Raw genomic sequence first — 27,841 nt, forward strand, 5'->3', positions numbered from 1 at the left:
TTGGTACCAACATGGACCACGACAACTGGATCCTCCCCCTCCAAGTTTCTCTCCAGCCCAGAGGAGATGTCCTTAACCCTGGCACCGGGCAGGCAACACAGCCTTCGGGACTCTCGCTCTCGGCTGCAAAGAACTCTATCTATCCCCCTAATGATACTATCCCCTACCACTACAACATTTCTTTTAACTCCCCCCCACTTGAATGGCCCCCCGCTCCACGGTGCTGTGGCCAGGTTGCTCATCCTCCCCGCAGTCCCTGTTCCCAACCTCACAGGGAGTAAGAGCCTCAAACCTGTTGGACAAGAGCAAGGGCTGCAGCTCCTCCAACACTACCTCCTGGATCCCCGTACCTGCCTCACTTCTAGTCACACCATCCTGACCCTGGCCACGGACTACATCTGAATTAATTAATCTAATTGGTGTGGCTACCCCCTGATACACAGAGTCCAGGTAACTCTCCCCCTCCCTGATGTGTCTCAGTGTTTGAAGCTCGGACTCCAGCTCTTCAACACGGAGCCGGAATTCCTTGAGCAGCCAACACTTACTGCAAATGTGATCACCGTGAGCATCAATGGTGTCCACCAGCTCCCACATATTGCAGCAGCAACACATCACCTGATCTCCCATTCTATGTAATTAATTAAATGTATTAATATTATTGTTAAATACCCTCTGCTCCGATTCTAGATGATGAATATCGCACCTTAGAAACTCTAAACCACAGAGTTTAAGCTTAAAAAAGAGAGAAATACTTACCAACCAATCACTTACCCGCTTTCTGGTGACGTCACACTTGGATTACTTTTTACTTCTCTCCTTCCCTCCGAGTTCCGAGTTCGGAGACTGGTAGGCCTTACTTGGTCTCTGGGGCCTTTTATAGCCCCGCTCTGCCGCTCGAGATTCCCGCCGACGCTGTGAGGCCTTACCTGGTCTCTGGGGACTTTTATAGCCCTGCTCTGCCGCTCGAGATTCCCGCCGACGCTGTGAGGCCTTACCTGGTCCCTGGGGCCTTTTATAGTCCCGCTCTGCCGCTCGAGATTCCCGCCGAATTTTTAGACTACGCCTCCTAGTCCTGGAATCCCCAAACAGCAGAAATAGTTTCTCTCTATCTACCCTATCTGTTCTCCTTAATATTTTGAAAACTTCGGTCAGATCACCCTTGAAACTTCTAAATTCTAGGGAATATATTTCCAGATAGGAACATAGGAGTAGGCCATTCAGCCTGTTCCGCCATTCAATCCCTTAATACCTTTGGTTAACAGAAAGCTATCAATCTCCGATCAATTGCTGTTTGCGGAAGAGAGTTCCAAACTTCTACCACCCTTTGGATGTAGAAGTGTTTCCTAATTTCACTCCTGAAAGGTCTGGCTCTAATTTTTAGACTCTGCCCCCAAGTCCTAGAATCCCCATTCAGTGGAAACAGTTTCTCTCTACCAGGTAGCTGGTACAAAGGTACATTGATGAGAAGAATAAGGGATTAATAAGGAAACAAATGGAGGGGGGAGACTGAGCAGTAGGGAAGAACTGAAATATAAACAGAAAATGCTGGAAATATTTTTCTCAAATTAAATATTGGGACACCCAAAGCCATTGTTTTTGGTCCCTGCCACAAACTCCGTTCCCTAGCCACTGACTCCATCCCTCTCCCTAACATCTGTTTGAGGCTGAACCACACTGTTTGCAACTTTGGTGTCATATTTTACTCTGAAATGAGCTTCAGATCACATCTCTGCAGCATAACAAAGGCCGCCTACTTTCACCACCTTAACATCGCCCGTCTCCGCCTTTGCCTCAGCTCATCCGCTGCTGAAACCCTCATCCATGCCTTTGTTACCTCTAGACTTGAATATTCCAACACACTCCTGGCTGGCCTCCCACATTCCACCCTACGTAAACTTGAGGTCATCCAAAACTTGGCTGCCCGTGTCCTAACTCGAACCAAGTCCCGTTCGCCCATCTCCCTTGTGCTCGATGGCCTACATTGGTTCCCGGTTAAGCAGCATCTCGATTTCAAAATTCTCATCCTTGTTTTCAAATCCCTCCATGGCCTCGCCCCTTCCTACCTCTAATCTCCTTCAGCACCACCACCACCCCGAAACGTTGACTCGGTTTCTCTCTCCTCGATGCTGCCTGACCTGCTGAGTGTTTCCAGCATTTTCTGTTGTTATTTCAGATTTCCGGCATCCACAGTATTTTGCCAATTTATCTTTATGTGGCTCAGTGTCAAACTTTTTGTCTTAAAATACTCCTGTGCAGCGCCTTGGTACGTTTTACTACGTTAAAGGCGCTATATAAATATAAGATGTTGTTGTTGAAACACTCAGCGGGTCAGGCAGCATCTGTGGCGAGAGAAACAGTTAACGTTTCAGGTCGATGACCTCTCGTTAGAACTAAGAGCAGATCTGAGCCTGTTCGTAGGTTCAGCGTCAATACTCACAGTACTTTATTACAGCAATATTCACGGGGGCCGTGCAGGTAACAAGCGACATGCTCTTGTCCTCGGCCATCCATAAGGTGCAGCAGCGCCTGTCAACCCAGCTCCGGCGGACCCGGCGTGCTCTCCAATCACGCCATGCTCCTGCCTGTCAACCACTTCGCGATGATTGGCTGGAGCTTCGCACCAGGTGAACTATTCACCAATCAGTAAAAGCCCTACATCATCCGTCACCTGAGGAAACTGGTATTAACCAATCAGAATTATGACACGATCCCCACGTGGTGCTGCCGCCTCCCCCCCATCGCGGGTTAAATTAGCCAATGAAGTGAAGGAACAATGCCCGGCCCCTTTAATGGATGGGATCCGCGGGGGAAACAAATGGATGTAACACCAGAACAGCCGAGACACGGCCGCCATGTTTGTGCGGGGCAAAAGATGCCGGTCGGTTGCCGCTGGAGATCGCTGTCAATATAAACCGTTCTCTAACTAAACTGATGGGGTAGTTTATTTAATGTTTAATGTTATTTATTTTTTTATCTTTAATCCCACACGCAGAGTCCCGGCGCGCCCCCAGCCTCCTGATGCCAGCCTGCGTCCAGGCGGTGGGCAGGTTGGCACAGACCACAACTTGTGGGAAGACACTCAGTCACTCGATCGATGCTAAGTTTACTCTCCGTATAGAAAATGCCAAAAGGCAGATGAGAAAACGACTTTTCCGCTGTTGATTAGTGTCGCTGCTGGTCGCCGAGTGTTTGTTTTCTTTATCTTCGTTTGGGGTTTCAATGTCAACATAGAATCTGAGCATGATACAGCACAGAAGGAGGCCATTCGGCCCACCGTGCCTGTGCAGGCTTTTTGAATGAGCTATCCAAATTGTTCCACTCCCCTGCCCTTTCCCCATAGCCCTGTAAATTTTTCACCTTCAAGTATTTATCCAATTCACTTTTGAAAGTTATTATTAAATATGATTATTATTCAAATGTTGGTGTTCAGAGAGATTTGGGTGTCCTCGTGCAAGAAACACAAAGCTAGCATTCAGGTACAGCAAACAATAAGGAAGGCAAATGGCATGTTGGCCTTTATTGCAAGGGGGTTGGAGTATAAGAGTAAGGAAGTCTTGCTACAATTGTACAGGGCCTCGGTGAGACCACACCTGGAGTACTGTGCACAGTTTTGGTCTCCTTATCTAAGGAAGGATATACTTGCCTTGGAGGCAGTACAACGAAGGTTCACTAGATTGATTCCTGGGATGACAGGGCTGTCGTATGATGAGAGATTGTGTAGAATGGGCCTATACTCTCTGGAGTTTAGAAGAATAAGAGGTGATCTCATTGAAACATACAAGATTCTGAAGGAGATTGACAGGGTAGATGCTGAGAGGTTGTTTCTGTTGTGTCCATCAGTAATAAGACACAAGACTGCAGGAGGACGGTACAACAGGTGTTTACTCAACGTGGCTCACTCTGGAACTGAACTGTACAGATTCCTACTCAGTGCTATATACAGGTGTGGTCACTGCCGGTACTGCAGTATACATGAGCTGTAAAAAGTAGTTCCCCCCTTAAAGGTATATACATTCTATATATACACACATTACAATTCCTCCCCTTTTAGATTAACAGTACCATAACACTCATTTAACAATTAAATACAAACTAATTACAATTAACACTGTTAACATACAACGTTATCTGAAAATAGTCCATTTATATATTCAATCTTTGGGGAGGCTTCCTGATCCTTTCTGGATAACGCCTTTCCTGAGTGTCTCGCTCTTGGTGCGGAGGCGATTCTGGCACCCTGTTGTCGGTTGGGTCATCAGCTTCCGATGCTACTGTTTCTGGGGTAGATGCGACCTGTACGTCGGGTTCCTCACCAGGTACGTATGGGCGAGACATGGGGTTGACTTGTTCCTGTGACTCTAGGATCTGGCCAGCATGGCGTCTCACAATGTTCTCCCCAACGTCCACTGTGTACATTAGTGGGCCCTGCCATGTGCATATCGTTCCTGGCTGCTATTTTTCTGTTCGGTAGTCGCAGGCCAAGACTGGTTGCCCTACATTGAAGCTCCTTGTTGGCTTCTCATGGATGTGCTGAAATTGCTTACTCTCAACATCTCTTCGTACGTTTGGTCTGAGCAAATCCAGGCGAGATCTTAACCTTCGGTTAAAGAACATCATGGCCGGGGCCTGGTTGGTGACTGCATGTGTCGCATTCCGGTAGGCGAACAGGAAATTGTCCACCTTATGCTGCAGCGGAATATTGTCATTGTACATAGCCTTTATTGCCTTCTTAGAGGTTTGTACAAACCTCTCAGCCAATCCATTTGTGGCTGGATAATACGGGGCGGATGTGTAATGCCTTACCCCATTCTTCTTCATAAACCTCTGGAACTCTTTGGACACAAACTGTGGTCCGTTATCGGAGCAAATCTGTTCTGGCAAGCCGTTCCTGGCAAAAATGGTCTGTAGGACTGCAATAGTTTTCTCCGTGGTGGTGGAGGACATTTTGATGAGCTCAGGCCATTTCGACTGCGCATCCACGGCTATTAAAAACATTGAGTCCATGAATGGACCAGCAAAATCAATATGCACCCGATGCCATGGAGATGAGGGCCACTCCCATGGGTGTAGAGGGGCATGTGGTGGTGCATTTTGGACTTTCTGGCATCCTGAGCAGCTCTTGGTCAGGTCCTCGATTTGTTTATTGATTCCTGGCCACCACACATAAGCCCTGGCAAGGCTTTTCATTTTTACCCCTCCCAGATGACCCTCATGAAGCTCATTGAGCACTCTATCCCTTAACTTGGGTGGAATTACCACTCGGGATCCACACATCAAGGTCCCCCGGCACATTGACAGCTGTTCTCTTCTTGACGAGAATGCTGGCAACAGTGAGTCGCCATGTGCTGGCCATCCCTTCACCGTCAAATCATATACCCGAGACAGTGTTGGGTCATTTCGGGTCTCCTTTTCTATACGAGCGTTAGTTACTGGTAGGTATTCAACTATAATCGAATGAAATATTTCGACAGGATCCACTGCTGGTGCTTCCTCCGCAGTAGGCAGTGGCAGGCGTGATAGCCCATCAGCATTTCCATGCTGTTTCGTGCCCTTATATTCAATCTCATAGTGGTGCGCCCCTAGAAAGAGTGACCATCTTTGTAGTCATTGCGCAGTCATCACCGGAACGCCCTTCTTCGGATTAAAAATGGAGAAAAGGGGCTGGTGGTCAGTCAGCAAGGTGAACTTCTGCCCGTGCAGATAGTGATTGAACTTTTTCACTCCCCACACTAGGCTGAGGGCCTCCCTGTCAATCTGGGCGTAGTTACGCTCGGCTGAGGTTAGTGATCGTGACGCAAAGGCTATTGGCCTCTCTGAGCCGTCCGAGAATTTGTGCGACAGCACCGCTCCAATGCCGTAGGGTGACGCATCACACGCCAACTGAATTGGTAGTGCTGGGTTGAAATGGGCCAATACCTCTTTCGATGTGATTAGTGTTTTGCTCTTCTGGAAAGCTCGTTTACATTCGTAACTCCATTTCCATGGCACCCCAGTTTGCAGTAGGGTGTTCAGTGGGTGTAGTATTGTAGACAAATTTGGCAAGAACTTATGGTAGTAGTTTACCAGCCCGAGGAACGACCTCAGTTGTGACACGTTTTCCGGTGCTGGAGCCTTGACTACTGCCTCAATCTTTTCTGGGGACTTATGTAACCCCTCTTTATCGATAACGTGGCCACAATACGAGATCTGTTTTTTTTTAAACTCGCATTTGTGGCGGTTAGCTCGGAGCCCATATTCCTTCAATCTAGTGAGCACCTGCTCCAGGTTGGCGAGGTGATCACTGTCATTTTCGCCCGTGACCAGGATGTCGTCCAAATAACACTGGGTCCCTGGGATCCCTTGCAGGACTTGTTCCATTGCCCTTTGCCAAATAGCCGGAGCTGATGCTACCCCGAATACCAGCCGGTTGTATTGGTGGAGACCTTTATGGGTGTTGATTGTGAGGTATTTTTTTGATGCTTCTTCTACCTCCATTTGCAGATACGCCTGGGCCAGATCAATCTTAGTGAAGCGTTTCCCTCCAGATAGCGAGGCGAAAATATCTTCAATCCGCGGAAGTGGATATTGTACGGTGTGAAGGACTGGGTTCACGGTTACCTTAAAGTCCCCACAGATACGAACCTTCCTTGGTTCCCCAGGCATGCTGCTCAATGACTTTTTCATCACAGGGACGATGGGCGTAGCCCACTCGCTCCAGTCTACCTTGGACAGTACTCCTGAACGTTCCAAACTCTCCAGCTCTGCTTCGACGGCTGGGCGGATCGCATAAGGTACCGGTCTGGCCTTAAAAAATTTTGGGCTTGCGTTTTCTTCGATTTTAATTGTTGCTGTCATGCCTTTTAGTGTTCCGAGTCCTTGCTGGAACACTTCTTGCACGTCGGTTAGGATCTTTGACAGTCGCCCAGGTGTGACGTCGTCATCCTTTTTGGCAGCCACAGTCAGTGCTTGTATGGAATGCCAATCTAGCTGTATTTTCCGGATCCATTCACGTCCCAGTAATGGTGGTCCTCCATCTTGCACTACATACAGGTCTAGTTTTGGTGTTTCCTTACCGTTGTATATAACGGTCACCCTTATTTTTCCTTTGGGGTAGACTTTTTGCCCCGTGTACATCTTCAAAATAATTTTTGTGTCTCTCAAGGGTATGTGTGAGAATAGCTGCTCATAGTCCCGTCAGTTTATGACTGTTAGGGCTGATCCTGTGTCCAATTCAATTTTTACCTGGACTCCTGCTATCTTGAGAGTGACCCAAATGGTTCGGTGATCCTCCGTTTTGATCACATTATGTAGTTTCAGACAACTCAGCTCCCTGCTTTCGGAGTCGGTATCACTCTTTTGTTCGTCTGAACTATTCTCCGTCACCTTATGTACCTTCTTGTACTTTTCTTTTGGAGATTTCTTATTGCTGGTTTTCTTTCCCGACCTGCAGACTCGTACTATGTATCCTACTTTTCCACACTGTCTGCACACTTTGTCTTTGAACCAGCAATCATTGTGGTCGTGTGTTGTTCTGCCGCAGCGATAGCACTTCTCTGTTCTGTATGACATTTCGTTTGTGCCATATTCTTGCAGTCTCTGTTGTATCTCTGCACCGCCCCGTGCTGCTGCTTCATATGATACCGCAATGCTGAAAGCCTTGTCCAGCGTAAGGTCCTTTTCAGATAAAAGCCGTTTCTGGGTTCCTTCACTTTGAAGCCCACACACAAACTTGTCCCTTAAGGTATCTGCCAGTCCTGTTCCAAACTGGCAGTGTTTCGATAGTTTGCGCAGTTCTGTTAAATATTCAGCATTGCTTTCATCCTTATGCTGGTTCCGTTTGTGAAACTTGAATCTTTCTGCTATCAGCAGCGGTGTGGGGTTTAAATGTTCCTGTAGTATCGTCACGATGTCTCCAAAACTCTTTTCCACTGGCTTCGCTGGGGTTACTAGATTTCGTAATAAGCCATAAGTCTTTGCACCCATTAAGTTTAACAATACCAGCGCTTTCTTGTCATCTGGCAGCTCATTTGCCTTGCAGTATACCTCTATTCGTTCGACATATGTAGTCCAATCTTCGACTTCATTGTCAAATGCGGTGATACTGCCACTCTTCGGCATTTTGGGTGTGGTTTAAAATGGCGTCTCCCGCGCTTTCCTTCCTCCCCCGCTGCTGCCAACGAGTTTTCCGCAGGCCTTCCTACGCTGCTGCCAACGCCGCTCTCAGCGGTCCTCGTGGCAATGGCGGCGCCTCACGGGTTTCTGCGCGTCTCTCTTTCCTCGACGCTGCGCGGCCCCTGAACACCGGCTGCGCCCTGTGCGCTCTGCCCTCTCTCTCTCCCCCGTCGACGCTGCTCGGCCCTTTGCTGTGCCGCTCGGTCGGGCTCTAGCCCGCCGCTGTCCGGGAAAGGTCTGCGCACTACCTGTTGCCAGCCCGTTTTGCTGGACCACCGCGACTGGAAAGCCAAGCCTGGCTCTCAACAGCCTCCCCCGCAGTTCTCGAGACTCTGCTGCTCTGATGGATGACTGGGCGGTTGCCCGTGGTTGACGCCCGTGTCTCTGGCCTTGACCTCCAATCTTCTGGTCTCCAGGAACGAATCCCTGGGAGGTGATGCAGAGTTGCAGGTAGGATCGAATTTTTCTCGTCGCCAATGTTGTGTCCGTCAGTAATAAGACACAAGACTGCAGGAGAACGGTACAACAGGTGTTTACTCAACGTGGCTCACTCTGGAACTGAACTGTACAGATTACTACTCAGTGCTATATACAGGTGTGGTCACTACTGGTATTGCAGTATACATGAGCTGTAAAAAGTAGTTCCCCCCCTTAAAAGGTATATACATTCTATATATACACATTACAGTTTCCCCTGGCTGGAGTGTCCAGAACTAGGGGGCATAGTCTCAGGATAAGGTGTACGCCATTTAAGACTGAGATGAGGAAGAATGTCTTCACTCAGAGGGTTGTGAATCTTTGGAATTCTCTGCCTCAGAGGGCTGTGAATGCTGAGTCTTTGAGTATATTCAAGGCTGAAATAAATAGATTTTTGGACTCTAGGGGAATCGAGATCGGGCGGGAAATTGGAGTTGAGGTCGATGATCAGCCATGATCTTATTGAATGGCGGAGCAGGCTCGAGGGGCCATATGGCCTACTCCTGCTCTTATTTCTTATGCTTCCACCACCCTTTCAGGCAGTGCATTTGCTGTGTAAAACATTTTCTAAAGTGTGGTGCCCAGAATTCGTGCCCAGAAACATGCAGAATGTTGTGTGTAGATAAAGAAATTTCAGCTGACTTTTGATATTTCTAATACCACTCTGGAAGGGTAGCAATGGTAGAGAGGCAGGATGGATGTGTGGAAGAACACCAAAGTATTATACGATTATGATCCGCTGTTTTTCCTAGTTATGTGTTGGTTCAAAGTTACAAAAATCAGTTTAGGTAACTCAGGTTTAATTGTAATCTTCCTTGGCTTTTCCTTTTGTAGGTTGTCACAGGCAGTGACTAAACTGAATATTGATTTGGGATGCTAATACTGAACAGGCACTCACAGATATAGGTATGTGTAGGACTTACGGCAATTCTCCGCTCCACTCCCACTTTGACCTCTCTGTCCTCAGCCTCTTACACTGTTCCAATGAAGCTCAACGTAAGCTCGAGGAACAGCACCTCATCTTTCGATTAGGCACTTTACAGCCTTCTGGACTTAACATTGAGTTCAACAATTTCAGACCATAACCTCTGCCCCTATTTTTTCAGGTGGTAGCTGTTGATGATTCTGCCGTCCCCATGGCAACAGTTAACCACTCCTGCCTTCCACTCTATCACAGACCCTCCCTTTTGTTCTTTCCTCCCCTTTCCCTCCCCCTGCACCTGCTTAAAACCTGTTGCATCTCTCACTGTTTCTAGTTCTGATGAAGGGTCACATTCCTGAAACATTGGGGTAGATTTTGCCGAACCTGTCGGGAAGAAGGTGGGACTTCCCCTTTTGGGTTTTTGACCCGCCTACATCGACATCCGGCCAATCCGCACGATTTTCCCTTGATTGACCTTTTGAGCCCGCCCAGCGGGCTCAGCAGGCCAATTAAGGGCCACCCGGCAATAGGTGACGTCACAGACTGAAATTTCATCTGTCAAGAGTGCTTGACAGATGAAATATCAGTGTTTCACAGCTGTTTGAAGCTGTGAAACACTGACACTCTGAGTTCTAAGCTGAGTCATTCTGCACAGACTCAGTTAGAACTCTCACCGACACTCAAAGCTGAAGGCTGTCACTTTTGACAGATCGCAGCCATTCAGCTTTAAGTTCCGGGTGAGTGATGCGCTCCCGACGGCTACAGGAAGAAAGGCTGTGAAGGTAAGTACAGGTAAGTAAAAGTTCTTTACACACTTTTGACACACCAAACACACTTACCTTTACACTCATGCACCCATCACTCACCTGAGCGCCGACATCGCGACCCCGCCAACTCCTTCAACCCGACGGCCCGCCTGCTCTACCTGGCGTGGTTTGGAGCTGTCGGGAAACCCACACGAAACCCCTCAAAATAGGGATTAGGCTAAAAACTGCCTGTTAACTACCTGTTAACAGGCAGTTAATTGGCACTAATCCCTTCCCGCCTGGTTTCGGCGGGTCCCAGTGCGGGGCAGGTACCCGCCGCCCCTGAAACTTACGTGGGGCGGGGTTTTGGGCGGGATGGTGGCGGGACCCCCAAATCGGGATTTTCCCCCCCACCACATGCCTGAAACCCCACCTGAAGGCTCCCCGAAAATCGAGCCCATTAACTCTGTTTCTGTCTCCACGGATGTTGCCTGACCTGCTGAGTGTTTCCAGCATTTTCTGCTGTTGGCATAATAATAATGATAGGAAGAGTAGAATTCTCAGGAGACTTCATTTATGCATTGTTAATTTTTATCTTTATAATCTCCCAATTTAATCTTGCTTAAAGGCCTGACTTACAATTGAGTAGGAGTCAACCTGTTATATTTGCATATCACCTAGAATCAAAGAATGATACAACGCAGAAGGAGGCCATTCGGCCCATCGTGCCTGTGCCGGCTCTTTGGTAGAGCTATCCAATTAACCTCACTCCCCTGCTCTTTCCCCATAGCCCTGTAATTTTTATTCACTTCAAGTATTTCCTAATGGACAGATACAGATTGGTCAAGCATTGAGCCCAGCTCCTGCCTATTCTTCTGGCCGGGTAATGATGAATGATATGGGGAGAAGGTCAGAGGGGTGAGGTACTTAAGACCGCTGCCTGTCTATGTCAAACACTTCAAATAAACGTTATCAGTTTAAGTAAAAGAGCATTTTTTTACTTTATTGATGATCTTGATAAAATAATGATAGACTTTCAAATAGCTGTTGATGTTGGCAGACAGCATGGTAACCCAAAGCATTCTGACTTTAAATTGTAGGATCTCTCCCATCATGATTTTCTATATTGCATATTCCTGATCTTATTCAGAGTATCAGGAAAAGATTTCAAACAGAAACTTATCAAGTACCTGACAAGGAGCTGGAAAAAAATCAAAACCAAGCCACTGTGGTTTGGACATGGGAACCTTGTAGTGTCCAGCTGCAGAAAAGGACAGCCAGAGTCCAAGGAGTACGTCACCAGCTTATTGAGTGGGAAAATAAAAATAAAATAAGAATTGACAACTTCTTTTGATTCAACATTTAGCACTGAATGAAAAATACTGAAGCTTTACAGTTATAAAGTACACTATTGTCCTAGAAAGCTTGTGTTTGTGCAGCTTTCTCAGAGATACAAAGTATACACTGCCATTATAAACTTCACAAGGACACTATTTTTAGTGTATCATTTGGTCCCTGAGGAGGTTATAAAATACCAGCACTAGGTGGCACGTCAAAGCTAAACTGCAAAATGTACTTGTGAAGTTTGTATCATTGGGTTCCCCGAAGAAGTTATAACATACCAGCACTAGATGGCACATCACGCCTGAACTGTAAAATGACCGAATAAAGTTGCTATTTGATCAGTTATCAGCTGAACAACAACACACTTAGCCACTTCTCTGCTCCACTGGGGACTTTGCAAATCAAAGCACTGAGACCTTTGCCGCGATTTTATCGGCACTGAGAGGGCAGGTTTGGAGGCTGGTCTGAGGATAAAATCTTTTTGATTGACAGAAGGTTGCGATCACGCCGTCAACCCGCCTCCGCGCCACTTTGCCAAATGCCGGCCATGGGAGTCCCGATCGGTCCCGCCACCAAGCAGCGGGAGAGGCCCTTAAGGCAGTTAGCAGCTTGTTAACTGCCTGGATAAGCCTATTTTAACAGGGTATTTCCATTTTTGCACATTTTCAGCGTGTCCCACGCCGCTCCCAAACCACGCCAGCTGATTGTGCCGGGTTCAGCAAGTGCCTGACTTCTTGACAGCTGCAACTCCAGCATAAAAATGGAGCTCTCAACAAGGCTCACTTACAGATGACAGAACTTTGTGTTTTCAGGTGTTGGAACACTTTTTGCAGGTCTACTGCGCTTGTAAGTGGTGAAGCTGAGATCCATCTCCACTGTGACCTCCTGGGAAATCCTCTCCCCACATTGACTGAGCGCGTATAACGTCCTCAACTGAGATATCTACCAGCAGCATGGGAACCAGTTATACCCTGTCATCCTGGTCCTCAGATTCGGAGGAAGAGCAGCCGGGGTAACAGCAGAACCAGGCACAACAGCAGCAGCAACAACAGGAGCGCCAACCTCCTCCTCACCCACCTGGTGCTGTACAGGGCAGAGGGCGTCAGCGCAGGCCTGCACGTCGTCGCAGCAGATATCCCCAACACAGGGTTTACAGGCCGAGGATGAGCTTCCTCAACATGACTGAGCAGCAGTGCCAAAGGAGGCTGAGACTTTCACGAGAGGTAGTCGCTGACATCTGCGCAATGCTGCAGCAACACCTGGAGCCCAGAGGAGCAGGTGGATACGGCTTACCAGTGGCTGTCAAAGTCACCACCTCCCTCAATTTTTTTACTTCAGGGTCCTTCCAGGGATCATCAGCAGACATCAGCGGCATCTCCCAGTCGACAACATACACTTGCATCACGCAGGTTACGAATTCCCTCTTTGCAAAGGCACACAATTACATCCACTTCTCCACGGATGAAGCAAGTGTAACCGCGCATGCGGTTGACTTTGCAAAGATGGCAGACTTGCCAAGGGTGCAGGGCATCGTTGACTGCACACACATGGCCCTTAGGGCACCCCATCACAACCCAGCTGTATTTGTCAACCACAAGGGCTTCCACTCCCTTATCATCCAGCTGGTGTGTCACCGCAGGAAGAACATTATGCATGTTTGAGCAAAGTACACTGGCAGTTGCCATGACTTGTTCATCCTGTGGCAGTCTACTGTGCCTCAGCTCTTCAATCCGCCAACACAACTTTCCGGATGGCTACTTGGAGACAAGGGCTATCCCCTGAAGACATGGCAAATGACACCGTTGAGGAGGCCATCAAACAAAGTTGAGGAGCGCTACAATGCCACATTTCTACCAGAGCCATCATCGAGCAAACCATCAGCTTGCTCAAAATGCGATTCAGATGCTTTGACAGATCAGGTGGAGCCCTACAGTACTCAGCAGCCAGGGTCTCCAGAATTGTCGTGGTCTGCTGTGCACTGCACAACGTCGCACAGCAGCGTGGCTTCCAGCTGCCCGAGGAACAAGTGGCTCAGCGCATAGCAGCCTCAGATGAGGAGCAGGAGCAGGAGGAGGAGGAGGAAGACCTTGCAGAGGCGGATGCTCCAGTTCCAGCAGCACGCGAGCACATTGCTGCCCGTGATGCAATGGATGCACTAATCTTTGCCAGATTCGCTTAAGTAGATGAAGCAAACACATGTGGCTGGCACCTTCTTAACACACCATACACAATGTACAAGAACCTGTGGGTTCCTATCACTCTCACCACCATCATTACAGATGAAAGGTGCCCTGGCACCTCACTGTGACACTTCCATTTCTGGGCACACATACGCCAACTCTTTGAAAGTTTGCCATCCCATTTCTTTATTGAAATGGAAATGGCGATAATTATATTAAAAATGTCTTACATCAAATCACCCAAGTGACTACCTTGTGACTATAGGTGCTTAATCTTTCCCTTACATGTGCTTCTACGTGGTGCATCCCCTGTGGCTTCAGCAGATGTGGAGGCACCTTGCTCACTTTCATGCTGCTCCTGCTTCGACACCTTTGGTGGGCGTCCTCTAGGATTGTGAGCCTGGGAGGGCTCGGCAACAGTCTGCTCCTCCTGCGGCTGTGCAGGGGCTGAGACGGCCATCTCAGTTGGGTGAGGACTCTGGTGGGGCTCTGACCGAGGGCTCCGCAGTGGCATGGGAGTGTGAGCACTTGGAGAGGGGCCCACACTTCCTTGTTGCCTGCCACCAACATCCCTCTCATGGGTCAGCCACACTTCAGTGCTAGCAAGTGGCTGGACAGCACCTTGCTACATATCAGGGGGGCCATGAGGACCCATATCTGCATTGGCAGTCCTCCTCAAAAGGACTTCCATGAAGCTCTGATTTCTCTGCTCGATAGCTGCCCATCACTCCTCCAGAGATGTCATTCTATTCTGAACATTCACCATGTTTTCCTCCATGACTGTAGCCATCCTTTCGACGGAGGTAGCCATCCTTTCGACGGAGGTTGCCATCCTTTCGATGGAGGTTGCCATCCTATCAGTGGTGGTGCGTTCATGCGCTATTGCCTCCACAAAGGCACTACTCATGTTAGAGATGGACTCCTCAATCCTCTCCACACTCGCAGTTACCCTGGATGCAAAACCTGTCACAGACTGCTGCACTTGTTCCTGGAGTTCCAGCACCGCTCTCTTTCTGGATGGCCCCAGAGGCACAGGGTCCACTTGCAGCTGAGCAGAGCTGGGAGAGCCATGCGGCCTCCGACGAGGACTCTCCACTGCTGTCCCTGTCTCCACCATCTGCTGATGCTCACTTGTGAGCTGTGATACACCAGGTGACAAAACTCGCGAAGGTCCTACCGAGGTGTGCGTATCTGCACTGGTGCTGGGTGCGCTTAATTCTGCTGACGCTGGGCCCTCAGAGGTTGCAGCTTCCTCTGATGAGTCTTCCGGCCCTTCCTCCTGGACAGTGGGGAGGGGGGCTCTTGATGGTCCTGTGGGGGAGTTAAGGCCACCATGTTAGACATGTGATATTAACGTAGCATGCACATCGAATTGTGCAGATCATCATAACTCAATTTGTATGAGCATCAAATGCTATATCAGTCACTCATGCAATGTAACCGAGAGGGCTGCAAATCTATTTTGTCACCAGCTTGCTCTACTGCGCCCATCTGAGTGTCCCCCACTTCCAGATCCTCAGTACCTCCTATGATCTCCAGAGCAGCCTCCTCAGCGGTGGTCATATGAGTAATGGAAGGTGGCCCTCCTCCTGTCCTGGCCCTCTCCCTCTTATTGTGGGCTCTCTTTTCCTGCAATGAGGGACACAAGTGGAGTTTGAGTGAGAATGATGGAGTGAGTGTAGAGAATCCATAGCATAGATGCTTAGAGGGAGACAAAGATGGAGTGAAATGCCAATACCAAGGGCCCTCCCTGTGCATTGTTAGTTGTTGGCACTGCATAACAGTGGGAGCGAGTGTGAGGGCTGCATAGTAGAATAGTGAAGTGATTCTGTACATAGAGAGAGAGGGATGGTTAAGGGTGCAAGGGATGTAAGGGTAAAGTGGGATGTGCAGGAGTAGGTTGACAATGCAGAGTGCTGGTGATGAGAGGAGATGGGGAGCATATTGAAGGTAAGTGTGATGTTATACTCATTTTTCCTGAGCATACCAGGTCATTAAACCTTTTTCTGCACTGGACCCAGGAGCGAGCACACAAAGATCTGGAGCTGACCTCCTCAGCAATTTGCAGCCAGGCTGATTTGCTGAGGAGGCTTCCTCCATCCAGATGATGGGAAGAGTACCTCCTGGCACCCTCTCACTCCCTCCACAAGAGCATGGAGGGAGTCATCATCAAAGCAGGGAGAGGCCTTGGCTCTTTCAGCAGTCATGGGTACAATTGCCAAAACGAGAACCAACAGAAAAGGATGAAAATGAAGCACTGCTGCATGGGTCCCTTAAATACAGCTGGCTGACAGACGTCAGCAGAGGCGAGCAGCAGACCTGAAACCACTAATTGGGCTGGGTAGCGTGCACGCAGAGATTCAATAGGGCACTTAACTGAAAATTGCAATATCTGACCGGCTGAAAGTGGAGGCTGGACCGGAACTGGAACCCGCCGACCACCTGACCCGCACCCAACCTACCTCCACTGATAAAATCGTGACACTTGTTCTTTCAAGTACTCTCTGAATTTTGCTTTATTTTGTTTCTTAATCTCAGTTTTCTGATTTTTGTAACTATAATCAGCTGGTTGGTCACAGGTGTGAAAAAGGAAAGGAACTAGCAATACTACTCTACACCCTGTGGCATCAACAATAGGTTAAAATATAATGCAAAACCTTTGCTAATAAAAAGAGAGAAATTCATGAAAAACAGGTGGTAAGTCTTATGTTCATTAATAAATAGACATTCTTATTATGAACACAGCTAGCCTTTGCTAGACACTTTTATTGAGCACATGTGGACTAGGTACAGTATCTGTAGAGGCTTCCATCTTGACTGCTGCCTTGTGGGTAGCCTAGCACCTCATGGGTAATGTAGTCCTAATATACATACAGCTGGGTAGTGTAGTCTTATACATACAGCTATATACAGCTCTACGGCTCCACCTAGTGTCCACTATAGAATGACATGTTATTGATCATTACATCCCCCTTTGAGGTTTAACAAAATCAATATCAATCAACTTTCAAGAAAACAATAAAGATAATATCAGTAACACTTTTGTTAGTGCTCTATAAACATAAACATTTTCAAAACAGTCAACACATTTTCAAAGCTTTACATTGTACTCAAAGATTAAGTCTATCAGGCTCTTTTACTTCACGTGTGGATCTTCTCAACACGGGTAAGTCTGATGTGTCTTCATGAGATTGTTCTGGCGGTGAATGACAAGATGCAGTTGCGGCATTGTCATCAATCTGCTCTTGAATAGTCTCTTGTGTTTTTAGGAGGGAACGGCGGTTCCTCCTGAGAATCTGTCCTTCCTCAGTTCTAACAGTGTATGACCTTGGTCCTACTTCCTCAAGAACTATAGCTTTCCTGTTCCATGCATCTGGATCCTCAATCCTGACAACATCATCCCTTGTCAATGGTTTTAGAGTTTTGGATGACTTGTCACAGTATGATTTCTGTTTCAGCTTTAACAGTTGAAGTCTCTGTCTCAGTTCCTTACTTTGCTGTTCTTTTGCACAGCAGGGTAGCGTGGTGCGCAACTTGCGACCCATTAGTAGTTCAGCAGGTGAAGAACCACAGTCTAAAGGTGAGGCTCGGTAGCTCAGCAGGGCGAGATAAGGATCAGACTTGCTTTCTGTCGCTTTCTTCAGTAGCTGCTTGAGAACTTGAACACCTTTCTCTGCCTTACCATTTGACTGAGCATACAAAGGACTGGATGTGATGTGCTGAAAGTCATAATGTGCTGCAAACTGTTGCCACTCCTTACAGTTGAAGCACGGACCATTGTCACTAATGGCAATCCTGGGAATTCCATGTCTGGCGAAGATGGATTTCACATGCATTATGACACTGCTTGCTGTGGTGCTTGAGAGCAGCGCCATCTCAGGATAGTTAGAATAGTAGTCAATCACTATTAGATAGTCTTTACCATTTAAATGAAAAAGGTCCATACCAACCTTTTGCTATGCTGCTGTTGGTATGTCAGCTACTATCATTGGTTCCTTTGCTTGTTTGTTTTGGTGTTTCTGACATGTCTCACATTTGCCTATCATGTTCTCAATGTCCTTATTTATGCCAGGCCAATAAACAGTGTCTCTTGCCCTCCTTTTGCATTTTTCAATTCCGAGGTGTCCCTCATGATTCCTTTTGAGCATGTCTTGACGTAGAGCCTGCGGAATGACTATTCTGTTCTGTTTTAGTAATAGTCCACTTGCGACACTCAATTCTGACCTTATGTGAAAATATTTTGGACAGGAACCTTTTGGCCAACCATGATGAATGTTCTCTATTACTGTTTGTAATACTGTATCTTTTACTGTTTCTTCTGCTATTTGCTTTGATTTTGTGTCTGACACGGGCAGCGCAGCAGTGACCATACTCACATGAACATCCACGTCTTCTTTAGTAGAGCTCACATGACTCATTGTGGGTGCTCGGGATAGTGCATCTGCTAACACTATGTATTTGCCTGGTGTGTAGATCAGTTCAAAGTCATATCTTTTCGGCTTCATCATGAGTCGTTGAATCCTTGGAGACATCTCATTCAGGTTCTTTTTTATGATGGCAACCAGTGGGCTGTGGTCTGTCTCAACTGTGAAGGTGGGAAGTCCATATATGTAGCCATGAAACTTTTCTAGTCCAACTACCAAGCCTAGACATTCCTTTTCAATCTGGGCGTATCGACACTCCGTATCAGTCATAGACCTGGAGGCATAGGCAACAGGCTTCCAATCTTCACCCCACTCCTGGTACCATCTTATGTTCATTAATAAATAGACATTCTTATTATGAACACAGCTAGCTTTTGCTAGACACTTTTATTGAGCACATGTGGACTAGGTACAGTATCTGTAGAGGCTTCCATCTTGACTGCTGCCTTGTGGGTAGCCTAGCACCTCATGGGTAATGTAGTCTTAATATACATACAGCTGGGTAGTGTAGTCTTATACATACAGCTATATACAGCTCTACACAGCTCTACGGCTCCACCTAGTGTCCACTATAGAATGACATGTTATTGATCATTACAGTAAGAACATGAGGAGATGGGCTTCATCAAACAGCCCATCAGTGCAGCTTAGAATCGAATTAATATAGATACAGTCTTTGCCATTCTTCAGTTGTCAGCTTCTTGGGGGCGATGCCAGCTTATTTTGAAGCTGTGTGTCAGCTTTCGCCTTCTATTATCATAGCTGAGCTTGAACATGTCCTCAACCAGCATCTACACACATGCACTTCCAGAAATAATTAGGAGGCGGGGGGGGGGGGGGGGGTCATCAACAAAAAGTCATCGACCTGAACCGTTAACTCTGTTTCTCTCTCCACAGATGCTGCCTGACCTGCTGAGGATTTCCAGCATTTTCTGTTTTTATTTCGGATTTCCAGCATCCGCAGTATTTTGCTTTTGTATTAGGGAGGGGGGATTCTGGCTGATTTTGTTCCATTGCCTAGACCTGTGGGCCGAGGCCATGGGCTTCGGTTTTAACTCAGCCCGCCTGGTGGGAGGCAGTTAAAATGGAGTGGGGGATGTACACACTCTTTTCATGCCCCAATCTGGCTGACTGCAATTTTAAATTGTAGGCAGCAAGGACACTCGACCCAAACCAGTGGAGTAGATTGAGGAAAGATTATATAAACTAGGTTTGTATTCCCTGGAATATAGAGGTTAAGGGGTGAATTAATTGAGGTTTTTAGGATTTTGAAAGGAATTGACAGGGTAGATAGAAACTTTTTCTGCTGGTGGGGGAATCCAGGACAGGAGGACATAACCTTAAAATCAGAGCCAGGACATTCAGGAGAGAAGTTAGGGAACACTTCTTCACACAAAGGGTGGTAGAAGTGTGGAACTCGCTTCCACAAAGAGCAACAGATGCTCGCTCAATTAATCATTTTAAATCTGAGATCAGTAGATTTCTGCTAGCCAAAGGTCTAAAGGGATATGGAGCCAAGGCGGATGGATGGAGTTAGGATACAGATCAGCCATGCTGTCATTCAATGGCAGAACAGGCTCGAGGGGCTGAATGGCCTAATCCTGTTCCTATCTTCCAATGTCCACTTTAAATATGCAGGTCGGGCTCCGATGACATAATTGGGGCTGAAGCTGACATTTTATCGAGGCCCGGACGGGGCAGCAGTGGTGGCTCTCTCACTCGGCCAAACCTCCTGGAAACAGCAGCCAGGGCCAGAAGAGGCTCCCCCTCCCGACGGGGATTCCCTTCCCGGAGCCCTCCGATGGACTTGCCTTGTGCCGGGCATCGTTGCCGCAGGTCTCAGGTGGTGGCCTCCGGCTCTTGCCTCCCCCAACCATGGAGTGATTCCTGCTGGGTTTCGGCGGGAGTCCGATCTTGCATCTGTAAATGAGGCCTGGGAGCTAAAATCTCTCTGGGTCTCAGCATGCGAGCTTGTCGCTGGCCTTGGGGGTCTCCCCCGCCCCGCACCAATCTCGCCCCGAGTTAAAATTAAGGCCCATCTTCGGCTGAGATCAGTTAACTCACTACAGATGCCAAGATAAAATCTAGAATTATAGAATGGTTCCAGCACAGAAGGAGGCCACTCGGTCCATCGAGCCCATGCTGGGTCTCTGAAAGAGCACTTCAGCTAGTTCCACTCCCCTGCCCTTTCCCCACAGCCCTGCAATTTTTTTTTTCCTTCAGTACTTATCCAACTCCCTTTTGAAAGCCGCGATTGAATCTGCCTCCACCACCCTCTCAGGCAGCGCATTCCAGATCCTAACCACTCGCTGCGTAAAAAAAGTTTTTCCTCATGTCGCCTTTGGTTCTTCTGCCAATCACCTTAAATCTGTGTCCTCTGGTTCTCGGCTCTTCCGCCAATGCGAACAGTTTCTCTCTATCTACTCTGTCTAGACCCCTCATGATTTTGAACACCTCTATCAAATCTCCTCTCAACCTTCTCTGCTCTAAGGAGAACAACCCCAGCTACTCCAGCCTATCCACATAACTGAAGTCTCTCATCCCTGGAACCTGTTTTAAAAATCTTATCTGCACCCTCTCTAAGGCCTTCACATCCTTCCTAAAGTGTGGTGCCCAGAATTAGACACAATATTCCAGTTGAGGCTGAACCAGTGTTTTATAAAGGTTCATCATAACTTCCTTGCTTTTGTACTCTATGCCTGCACTCTAAAACCTGGGGCCTTTCTGGTCAGCATGACCCACACATGAAAGGAAATAGAGAGTACAGCGCCAACATGTTCCCGTAAAGGTCAAGGGTGGGACCAACAAGCCCAGGGAACCCTGGATGTCAAGGGATATACAAGAATGGATTAGGAAAAAAGGGAGGCTTTTGGCAGATACAATGGACTAAAAACAGTGGAAGCCCTAGAGGAGTATAGAAAGTGCAGGGGGGTACTTAAAAAAGAAATTAGGAGAGCAAAGAGGGGGCATGAAAAAACATTGGCAGGCAAAATAAAGGAAAATCCCAAGGTGTTTTATAAGTATATTAAGGGCAAGAGGATAACCAGGGAAAGAGTAGGGCCCATTAGGGACCAAAGTGGCAATCTGTGTGTAGAGCTGGAAGATGTAGGTGAGGTTTTAAATGAATATTTTGCATCTGTGTTCAGTATGGAGAAGGACGATGTAGGCATAGAAATCAGGCAGGGCGATTGTGATATACTTGAACAAATTAGTATCGAGAGGGAGGAGGTACTAGCGGTTTTAGCAGGCTTAAAAGTGGATAAATCCCCAGGCGCAGACGAGATGTATCCCAGGCTGCTGTGTGAGGCAAGGGAGGAGATTGCAGGGGCTCTGACACAAATTTTCAGAACCTCTCTGGCCACAGGGGAGGTGCCAGAAGACTGAAGGACAGCTAACGTAGTACCACTGTTCAAGAAGGGTAGTAGGGATAAACCAGGGAATAGAAGGGTTTCGACCCGAAACGTTGACTCTGTTTCTCTCTCCACGGATGTTGCCTGGCCTGCCGAGTTTTTCCAGCGTTTTCTGTTGTTATTTCGGATTTCCAGCATCCGCAGTATTTTGCTATCGAATTACAGGCCAGTGAGCCTAACATCAGTGGTAAGGGAAATTATTGGGAAAAATTCTGAGGGACAGAATTAATCTCCACTTGGAGAGGCAAGGATAGTCAGCATGGCTTTGTCAGGGGGAGATCATGTCTAACCAATTTAATTGAATTTTTTGAGGGGGCGACTAGGTGTGTGGATGAGGGGGGTAGTGCAGTGGATGTAGTTTACATGGATTTCAGTAAGTGTTTTGATGAAGCCCCACATGGGAGACTGGTCAAGAAGGTAAGAGCCCATGGGATCCAGGGCAATTTGGCACATTGGATCCAAAATTGGCTTAGTGGCAGGAGGCAGAGGGTGATGGTCGAAGGTTGTTTTTATGACTGGAAGCCTGCATCCAGTGGTGCACCGCAGGGATCGGTGCTGGGTCCCTTGCTGTTTGTAGTGTACATTAATGATTTAGATATGAATGTAGGAGGTATGATCAGTAAGTTTGCAGATGACACGAAAATTGGTGGAGTGGTAAATAGCGAAAAGGGAAGCCTCAGGCTACAGGACGATATAGATGGGATGGTTAGATGGGCAGAACAGTGGCAAATGGAATTTAACCCTGAAAAGTGTGAGGTGATGCATTTTGGGAGGACTGACAAGGCATGGGAATACACAATGAATGGTAGGACCCTAGGAAGGACAGAGGATCAGAGGGACCTTGGTGTGCATGTACATAGATCCCTGAAGACAGCAGGACAGGTAGATAAGGTGGTTAAAAAGGCATATGGGATACTTGCCTTCATTAGCCGAGGCATAGAATATAAGAGCAGGGAGGTTATGATGGAGCTGCACAAAACGCTAGTTAGGCCACAGCTGGAATACTGTGTGCAGTTCTGGTTGCCACACTATAGGAAGGATGTGATTGCATTGGAGAGGGTGCAGAGGAGATTCACCAGGATGTTACCTGGGCTGGAGTGCTTCAGCTATGAAGAGAGACTGGACAGGCTGGGGTTGGTTTCCTTAGAGCAGAGAAGGCTGAGGGGGGACCTGATTGAGGTGTACAAAATTATGAGGGGCATAAATAGGGTAGATAGAAAGGAACTCTTCCCCTTAGTAGAGGGGGCATAGTTGCAAGGTAAGGGGCAGACGGTTTAGAGGGGATTTGAGGAAAAACTTTTTCACCCAGAGGGTGGTTGGAATCTGGAACTCACTGCCTGAAAGGATGGTAGAGGCAGGAACCCTCAACATTCAAGAAGCATTTAGATGAGCACTTGAATCGCCATAGCATACAAGGCTATGGACCAAGTGCTGGAAAATGGGATTAGAATAGACAGAGCTTGATGGCCGGCGCGGACACAATGGGCCGAAGGGCCTCTTTCTGTGCTGTATAACTCTATGACTCTATCTATGACTATGACATGGTGGTGTAGCCAACCACTAAACCATATTGTTCTTAATTTGTATCTAAAATACTTGAGACAGCCCTTTCCTCCACTCCTTGTCAGTAAGTATTATTTTTGTATCTTTACTGTTCTTTGTATGTAATCTATGCAATCTAGAATCCTTTGTATTTTCATATGGCATTGAGGCTGTTGCACCAATGAGGTCATTCTAAGTAAATAAAACCCACACTGATAGCTGTGCACGTTATCTCTTTTTGGACACTTATTGATTAGAAAGATAATCTATTTTTCTTAGGAATGAAAAGTGTTTGTTGCAAACATTTCTCCAGAATCCATCTTGTTTTTAAAGAGAAGCATCACTGCAGCTGAACATAGCTATTTGGATATGCACTTGAAGTGCCGTAACCTGCAAGGCTACGGACGAAGAGCTGGAAAGTGGGATTAGGCTGGATAGCTCTTTTTCGACCGGTGGGCCGAATGGCCTCCTTCTGTGCCGTAAATTTCTATGATTCTATGATAGCTAGTGAATTACAACCTTCCTCAAACCACACCTCAGGCACAAAAAACTGATAACTTATATTAACAAAAAAAATCAGTATAATAGAATCTGCCATGCAAATAATGCTGTGAGCTGGAAGTGTCATGACAGAGAGACTCGTAAAATCTTGTTTATCCTGATCAATCAGAACTATTAGAATTCGCTGTTAGCCACAAAACAACAAAAAATGTTTCCAACCTACCTGCTAGTTAGTCAAGAAATCGGCCTGACGACAGTGGATGAACAAGGTTGCGGAGTTTGTGGAGGGGGCCAAATACGATGGTTTCAGACTTCCCGATGTTTAACTGGAGGAAATTATGGCTTATCCAAGACAATGGGGGACTTTTTCGGGGGAGTCAGTGGGCGCATTTGGTGGCGGGCCGGGTGGGAAAAAAATGTTTTTGACAGCGGGTAGGGAACCCGCTGTCAACCCGCCTCCACACTAGTCTCCCAGATGTCGGGTCTGGCATCGCTGAACAGATCCGACACCAAGCGGCGGGGGAGGCAATTTAGATTATTAAGAGCTTGTTAACAGGCACTTTAACACTATTTTAAGCTCATCTTTAGATTTTAAGAGTTCGCCAACGGCTTCCCCGCTGCTCGGGGATCACGTCAGGTAAGCAGGTCGGGAGCTGTGTCAGCATGGGATGATTTCTTAACTTGACAGCTGCAAATGGTGTATAAAAGTTCCCATTTCAGAGCTGTTCACTTTCCAAGGTTAGAAGCTGTTGCTTACTGCATTTGGAAGACAGATTGAGCTTTATGCAGCTTGCAACTGTTTGGAGCAAACTCTATCCAGTGTCACCTCATTGGAACAACCTCTCTCACCATTGACAGATCGCTTCTATCATCTCAACCTCGCCTGCCATCTATTCCATCAGCATTGCTGCCCTTGAAATTATTTCACCTTGGTCTTCAGAAACCCACCACGATCAGCCCCAACATCAGCAGCACCAGGCACACCAGCAGCACCAACAACAACACCAACCTTCTCCGCAACCAACTGATGCTGCACAGGACACATGGCATCAGCACCCGACCACATTGCTGCCCGGGACACCAGGGATGACCTCACCAGGTTTACTTCACTTGATGCTGTACACCCTGGCTGCCACATGATGCGCCAGGTTGGCACCACTCCACACCAACACCATAAAGCATCCCTACAATACCCAAGCCATTCCTTTCACACTCATCGCCATTGCAGTTGGTGGGGGTACCATTTTGTCTCACCATTCATTGCAACTCACGAAGCCACTTCCAAAGGTACACACAAATCTGTCCAAGAACGCAAATTAACAGAAACTTCTCATGAACATTGGCTAAAACACCCAAGTGCCTACCCTTGTGTGTTGTTACTTGGTATGATTGGACTAGGATGAGTGTGAGTGTGAGGGGTGGCTAGTGAGATAGGGACGTGATAAAGTAGATAGGGATGGGTGGAGGTGCAAGGTAAGTTGGTGTGAGTAAGGATGTGCAGGAGTAGGATGGGGAAGGCACAGTGATGGGGATGTGATGAGTGGCACAGCAGGATGAGGTTGAGTGTGGCTTTGCAGTAATGTTTCGTGATCTACTGAGATCATTGAAAGGTTTGCGCCACTGCAGCCTGGTCCTCCTGACAACATCCTTGCTTATGTCCTCCTGTGCAATGCGCAACCAGGCTGCGTTGATCTCCTGGGGAGGCCTCTCCTGCTCATTGGAAGGGAAGAGAACCTCCCTGCGTGGTGTGACTCCCTCCATAAGCATATAGAGGGAGTCATGGGAGAGCCTGGGTGCAACCGTGCACCTCCATGCAATCATTGTCAGTGTTTGCAGCACCTCAATGCTGTAGAACACCGACAGCAGAACTGTCAAAATCGATTTGGACATGGTCCCTTTAAGGAAACCAGCTGATGGCATGTCCTCTAGTGATGTCATCAGACCCACTTCCTTCAATTGGCCGGCAAATGCGCTGGACGGGCTTAACAAGCTCAATCAATGTAAAATCATTTCACAGAGTGGGCTGGAGCCAGCAGTGGGGTCGCACCCTGGCCGCACTGGACCTGCCTCGGTAGGCGGAATCACAGCCTTTATGTCAGGAAGCAGAGGAGGGGTCGAGTGAGGTTGTGGAGAGGTAGAGCAGCGTGTCAGCAGCTTACGTGTGGAGGCTGATGCCTGTGAATATGGGTAGGATAATTTATATGGCGGGAAAGATTTAGGGCGGGCAGGACGAGTTGAGATGAAGATTGAAATCACTGAAGGTGAAGAGTCGCTCATTGTGGAGTCTGGAGAGGAAAAAAGGAGGGAGGAAATTTTGGAGAGAAACTTGGGATAGGATTTGGGGGGTGGTAGAAAACCCAGCCGTTCCCTACCATGGCATTCTCAGAAAACACAAAAAATGTCATCCCTTTACACCCACTGAGTTTTACTCAGAGTACAGTTATACTGAGACTTCTGCCACAGTGCAAAGTGCTTTCAGCTGCATATCAAACCAAAGTGAAAGCATAGTTCCAGTCAAGTTCACCTGATGCCAAAATTAACTAAAACTCAGCTGTCTGAGACCCTTTCTTGCACTGCTTAGACTTAGAAACTTGTGGACACTTTATAAACCGACTACATTGTCCTTTAATGTATTGAGAATACAAACACTCCTGTTTGCTCTCGAAACATTAAATATTTCCTGCCAGATAGCAGAGCTTGTAAGCAATTCGCAGCACACAATATAGCTTGGGTGCTGCTGGCTGTGCCTCATGCTCTACAGCTACTGGTCTCAGACCAGCCATGGAATACAATTGCAGCCTCAGATGCAAATTAATGAATCTCGCATTAAAGTGACTGTAAAAGAAACGATCACGTGAAGATCACACCATTAACGCTTTTCAGAAAGTGTTACTGTAAGGCTCATCATTTTGAATGGCTGTTCTTTTCTTTTTTGTAGCAGCTGTAACTGTTATAATCACTAACAGAACCTTTCCCCTTCCTTAACAGGATGACAATTCATGCCCACCAGGGAAATACTGTACAGTTTTTACAAATACGAAGCAATATTTTCTTGCCCTCAATTACCTTTCAACAACCTGTGATACGAGTTATCCAACACATGTAAATGTTTTCTGTCTGACTATTTTCCAACACTGTTCATGTGCAAGCTTAATTTGAAATTATAGTTTTAAAGTGACTACTGGCAAAATGCTTTCTTTATCCTGGCAACCATTGCTTGAAAGTCTTGTATGGAGGTGACTTCATAAGAAGTGGACTCTTCACTGAATCTTTCATCCACGGGGACCAGGTGGAGCCACTGAGAGAAAAATAGCTTCAAGTATGTGAATAGGATTGAAGTGGCTTCATTTGATGTTGCTGGAGATTACTCATCTTTTATTTATGACTTGGCTTGAAGAGGGCTTTTGTTCCCTCAGTGCTTATCGTTCAGTGGAGTTGCTGCCACTGCGTTATTAATCGTCATTCTTGTTTCTGCCAGTTGTCTTGCATTAACTCCTGATATTCAAATGCATTGCAAGTAGATTGTCCTCAGCAATCTGCTTGGTAGCTTGTGCTGTTTTTCAGTCTTTGAACCTTCATCTTTTGCAATTTAGTTTGTAAATGTGGTCGTCTATGTAATCTGTACAAAAATGGTAGGAAGTTAATAAAATACCTATAGACCAGATTGCTGATTTTTTTTGCATCCATTGTCTAATAAGTATGCTTGAGAGATTTAGTGCATATTACTTTAAACTTTTAAAGAACAGTTCATTGTTCCTAATATAATTTCCTGTTGCAGTTCCCTTTCTGGGCTGACATATATATTCTCACACACCCTTAAGCAGCCTGACTAAGCTTAAGAGCTGAGCCAAAAGTACTTCCCTTAAGTTTACAGCCAAATCTGAACGCAGCGTGAGAGAAGCATTATCTTTTAACCAATCGTATATTTTGTGTGTATATGAACACTTTATTAAAAACCCTCAATACATAAGCGATGTTTAATTTCATTAAGCTTTTTCAATTCAATTTGTAAAGAAATAAACTGCACCTATGCAAACAATTGAATCATCCATTTGTTGAATTTGATCTAAATTAATTTGCTTGAGTCTCAGATCAGGGCAACTTCATTAACTGATAACCATTTGCATGTAATCATTCAGTGCAA

At 47.0% G+C, this 27,841-nt stretch overlaps 1 protein-coding gene and 1 long non-coding RNA gene across 3 annotated transcripts in view; one reads left to right on the forward strand and one right to left on the reverse strand.

Moving 5' to 3' along the window:
* mvda (mevalonate (diphospho) decarboxylase a) overlaps positions 1 to 2,648 on the reverse strand; it is a 40,800-nt gene extending 38,152 nt beyond the window's left edge. Inside the window, exon 1 of one of the 2 annotated variants that reach the window (XM_085991676.1) lies at positions 2,438 to 2,648. In XM_085991676.1, coding sequence (XP_085847802.1) covers positions 2,438 to 2,507 — 70 coding nt within the window. In that variant the 5' untranslated portion in view covers positions 2,508 to 2,648. The remainder of the gene's footprint in view (positions 1 to 2,437) is intronic. The other variant, XM_085991675.1, reaches the window with a different exon arrangement.
* Positions 2,649 to 2,774: 126 nt separating this feature from the next.
* Positions 2,775 to 27,361, forward strand: LOC147116600 (uncharacterized). Its single transcript, XR_015078612.1, has 2 exons — positions 2,775 to 2,936; positions 26,686 to 27,361. It is a non-coding gene; the product is annotated as an uncharacterized LOC147116600 (long non-coding RNA).
* The last annotated feature ends 480 nt before the right edge of the window (positions 27,362 to 27,841 follow it).

This window comes from Somniosus microcephalus, chromosome 6 (genome assembly GCF_052327205.1).
Source record: "Somniosus microcephalus isolate GS21.2 chromosome 6, FLI_Smic_1.0, whole genome shotgun sequence".
NCBI lineage: Eukaryota > Metazoa > Chordata > Chondrichthyes > Squaliformes > Somniosidae > Somniosus > Somniosus microcephalus.